Source organism: Notothenia rossii (genome assembly GCF_949606895.1).
Source record: "Notothenia rossii genome assembly, chromosome: 4".
Classification (NCBI taxonomy): domain Eukaryota; kingdom Metazoa; phylum Chordata; class Actinopteri; order Perciformes; family Nototheniidae; genus Notothenia; species Notothenia rossii.
The window spans coordinates 4,564,835-4,569,798 of NC_136902.1; the positions used below are offsets into that span (position 1 = coordinate 4,564,835).

A 4,964-nucleotide genomic window follows, 5' to 3' on the forward strand; every position below is an offset into this window, starting at 1 on the left:
AAGGGGGAGGGGTTATAACGATGACATATCGACGCAGAGGGAGGGACGTAAGCGTCACCGTGAGCAGCCGCTTCTCCTTTTAAAGCCTCCGGAGGACCGACAGACGTACAGACGCGCAGCCGGACCTTAAATACCTCTGATCGGCTGTACCGGGGACATTTGACAGCTGAGAGCACCAGGTTTTTTCTTTCACCCTGATCCCTGATGGAGCTCCTGCAGCAATCCCTGCACCACCACTACCACTACCACCGGGTCTGAAGCTCCGGTCCGCCCGGTCTCCTCCCGTTATTCGCTGCCCGGTTCCGTGCTCTGTGAGCGGGCCGCCGTCTCCTCCGTGACTCTCTGTTCTCATGCGATTCTTCAGACTCACATTCAAGTGTTTCGTGGATTGTTTTTGAAGGTCGCGGCCAGATTCTTGGTTCAATTCTCTTAATTTTTTTGGGGTAATATTTTTTTTATTTTCCACTAGAATCGTGTCTCTTTTTCTGCATTGGAGAAAAGATATGTCTCCAGATTATTACTAGATATTATTCGATTTATTTTTATTTAATTTTCATTCGATTTTAAAAACAGATTCTGGAGCATGATCCACGATCCGCCTGCACCTCGCTGAGATTGATAATAATATTGTATTATTACTGGAGAAGAAGCGAGAATAGAGATCCTGCAGCGGGACGAGCTGCACCTGCTGGACTGACTCATCTGTTTCTGACCGGGCTCTGAGGCTCTAAGGCTGCACAAATAAACAGGTTAGAGACTGAAAATACCAGAGCGACCAGTGCAGACTGAGGGGTTTGTTACTGGCATCTGACTGTGAGGAAGAGACAGATCCTGAAAGGAGAAGAGAAATCAGCTTTTTAAAGGTACAAAGAACTGAAATAAACTGTGCAAAAAAGTGCGGACTGCTCCTTTAGCTGGTTGTGAGGGAAGGGAGTGAGGATAAGAGATTTAAAGTGTTAAAACCTGCAGAATTAAAGGGAAGCAAAGACAGATTTTCGACTTCATCTGACTTTGTTTCGATCTGGTTATTGGGGTGAGTCCAAGTGGGCAAAGACCAGATTCTAAAGGAAAAACTTGCAAGAATTAAAGGGACTGAATTTACCAGCAACCAGTGCAGACTGCGGGGTTTGTTATTGGTATCTGACTGTGAGAAAGAGACTGGTTTTAGTCCTGAAAGAAGAAGAGGAAACACCTTTTGAAAGGGTACAAAGAAACTGAAATAACTGTGCAAAGAGTGCAGACTGCTCCTTTAATTGACTGACAAAAAGATAGAATTTAAGGGAAGCAAAGAGAGATTTTTGAAAACATCTGACTTTTTTAGTTTCTGGTTATTTGGGTGAGTCTAAGTGGGAAACCACCAGATTTTGGGGCTCAGAAACAGGAATTAAAGGGAACTTGACCCGGGTTTTTCAACCCTTTTACCAACTTTTTTTTTTTAAGTAAACGGTTTCCTGACTGGACTTTTGAGCGATGGAGAAGTCGGCCTCCTCCTGCTCTCTGGTTCTCCTGGAGGAAACCAAGAAGACCCCCCTCTTACATCCAAACGGTGCCTGTGGTTACCCCCCGGCGGCCTCTAACGGTAGCCTGGTCCCGTTAACGGGGGTGGGGTCCGGTGCTGGAGCATGTGCCGGGCCGGAGAAGAAAGCGCCCCCTGCTGTGGTGCCTTATCAAGAGAGAGAAACATGGACCCGGCAGATGGACTTCATGATGTCCTGCGTGGGATTCGCTGTCGGACTGGGGAACGTGTGGAGGTTCCCGTACCTGTGCTACAAGAACGGAGGAGGTGAGTCTGATCTGAGTGACAGGAGTGGGTGAGGAAGAGATGGATGTTAGTTTTAAAGACGAAGAGAAATCAGTTTTAAAAGCTACAAGGAAACACTGGTCTTACTTGTGCAAACAGTGCCGACTGCTGCTTTTAATTGTGACAGAACCTGCAGAATTAAAGGAAGCAAAGAGAGATTTTTGACTTCATCTGACTTTGTTTGTTCCTAGTGAGTCTGAGTGGGAGAATATCAGATTTGTGGGCAACAAAATTCAAGAATTAAAGGGCAAAGAGGCGGAAGAAACCGATTTTAGTGCTGAAAGAAGAAGTTAAATCAGATTTTAAAGGTATAAAAAACAGAAATCACTGTGGACCGTTCCTTCGGCTGGTTTTGAGGAACGAGAGCGAGAAAAAACAGATTAGTGTAAAAAACCTGCAGAAATAAAAGGAAAAAAAGAGATTTTTTTTACCTCAGTGCAACAAGAAGAGAGCAATGACTTCAATCTGAGTGACAGGAGTGGTTGAGGATGTGGGCGGGACTTATGTTCAAAGGGGGCGTGGTTTCAACTGAGTCTTTTATAATTTGCGTCTCATTGATTTATTATTGATCGGAAAAGGGTGCAGCTGGTTCGTGTGTTTGTGTTCTGCAGCTAAACAATACTTAATTCAAAATGTATTTTAACACACATATAAATATTTATCTTCCTGCAATATTCCACTAGTCCATATTGTGATTACGATAAATCTCTTTACAGCTCTTTATAGTATTATGCTAAATGACTTGTTTTCCAGGAAAGTTTGAGCATATTTCTGTTGGACACAGGATTATATTTAGACAGTCGACAAAACCTTATGAATGTTAGTCAACCAAGGTTTGTTTAGTTGAGGAAAGCCCCATGTGCTATTTGTATCGACTCTGAGTGTGTGAGTAACTGTAGCCTGTGAATGAATGTGTGTGTGTGTGTGTGTGTGTGTGTGTGTGTGTGTGTGTGTGTGTGTGTGTGTGTGTGTGTGTGTGTGTGTGTGTGTGTGTGTGTGTGTGTGTGTGTGTGTGTGTGTGTGTGTGTGTGTGTGTGTGTGTGTGTGTGTGTGTGTGTGTGTGTGTGTGTGTGTGTGTGTGTGTGTGTGTGTGTGTGTGTGTACATTTTAAAGGAGCCCTATTGTGCTTATTGAGGTTTTCGTACGTGATAGGCTAAGGGGCGGGACATCTCTAAGCGGTTGACCTATCACAACAGAGCCGGCCAGCTAACCAATCAGAACACCTGAACATCAGCAGGAGAGGACTCTTTAAAGTAGAGACACTACATACTGATATACACCTGAACATCAGCAGGAGAGGACTCTTTAAAGTAGAGTCACTACATACTGATATACACCTGAACATCAGCAGGAGAGGACTCTTGAAAGTAGAGACACGACATACTGATATACACCTGAACATCAGCAGGAGAGGACTCTTTAAAGTAGAGACACGACATACTGATATACACCTGAACATCAGCAGGAGAGGACTCTTTAAAGTAGAGACACTACATACTGATATACACCTGAACATCAGCAGGAGAGGAATCTTTAAAGTAGAGACACGACATACTGATATACACCTGAACATCAGCAGGAGAGGACTCTTTAAAGTAGAGACACGACATACTGATATACACCTGAACATCAGCAGGAGAGGACTCTTGAAAGTAGAGTCACTACATACTGATATACACCTGAACATCAGCAGGAGAGGACTCTTTAAAGTAGAGACACGACATACTGATATACACCTGAACATCAGCAGGAGAGGACTCTTTAAAGTAGAGACACTACATACTGATATACACCTGAACATCAGCAGGAGAGGAATCTTTAAAGTAGAGACACTACATACTGATATACACCTGAACATCAGCAGGAGAGGACTCTTTAAAGTAGAGTCACTACATACTGATATACACCTGAACATCAGCAGGAGAGCACTCTTTAAAGTAGAGACACTACATACTGATATACACCTGAACATCAGCAGGAGAGGACTCTTTAAAGTAGAGACACTACATACTGATATACACCTGAACATCAGCAGGAGAGAACTCTTTAAAGTAGAGACACTACATACTGATATACACCTGAACATCAGCAGGAGAGGACTCTTTAAAGTAGAGTCACTACATACTGATATACACCTGAACATCAGCAGGAGAGGACTCTTTAAAGTAGAGACACTACATACTGATATACACCTGAACATCAGCAGGAGAGGACTCTTTAAAGTAGAGACACTAAATACTGATATACACCTGAACATCAGCAGGAGAGGACTCTTTAAAGTAGAGACACTACATACTGATATACACCTGAACATCAGCAGGAGAGGACTCTTTAAAGTAGAGACACTACATACTGATATACACCTGAACATCAGCAGGAGAGGACTCTTTAAAGTAGAGACACTACATACTGATATACACCTGAACATCAGCAGGAGAGGACTTTAACCGTCGGCTGTGAAAAACATAAACAAATGACATTTTTTAACAGTTAACTTCACTTTTATCATTCACCGTTTACTGTGAAGTGGTGGATCATTGACTTTTAAAAATATGTTTTCCTTTCACTCTGAGACAGCCGACTGAACAAAGGTTGTTTACTACCAGAAAGAAGAATGCCTTGGACGTTTCTTCTTAATCTAGTAAACACTTCGAAGTAAAAGACCTGCATGTATTTGCTTCGGTAAAAAATCAGGAGTAAATACACAAATATACTAAAGTGAGTTCTTCAGATGTTCAATTTACAACGATATGAAACTGAGAATACCCCAAAAATCCTGGAAACACAACATATTTGACATTTAAAAAATATAATTTAATTGACCAACTCTTACATTTCGCTCTCGTTGGAATCTAATAAACATTTTAGTAAATGATGAGTACAAATGAATGGATATAAAATATATACTAAATAGACATTTTTCAAGCAAGACTGTCCAACATTTGTTGTGTTTTGTGTCTTAGTGAAATATGTGTTTGCCTGTTTGTGATATTAATTGAGTAAAAGCCCAATTAATAATTTGCCAAACGTCTAAATGGAGAGGAGGCGCACAGTGTTCCTCTTCTCTGTCCAAATTAAACAACAGAGACAAACTGCTGACGGAGATTCAAGATTTGTTTCTTAATCGCTGAAAAGGTCTCTTTCACACAGTTTCTGCTGGACG

General features: G+C 42.0%; 1 protein-coding gene across 4 annotated transcripts in view; it reads left to right on the plus strand.

The window, feature by feature from the left end:
- Nucleotides 1-96: 96 nt before the first annotated feature.
- slc6a8 (solute carrier family 6 member 8) overlaps nt 97-4,964 on the plus strand; it is a 47,750-nt gene continuing 42,882 nt past the window's right edge. Inside the window, exons 1-2 of one of the 4 annotated variants that reach the window (XM_079676709.1) lie at nt 98-863; nt 1,441-1,783. In XM_079676709.1, coding sequence (XP_079532835.1) covers nt 1,471-1,783 — 313 coding nt within the window. In that variant the 5' untranslated portion in view covers nt 98-863; nt 1,441-1,470. Of the gene's footprint in view, nt 1,784-4,964 lie in introns of all 4 variants that reach the window. The other 3 variants (XM_079676710.1, XM_079676711.1, XM_079676712.1) reach the window with 3 other exon arrangements.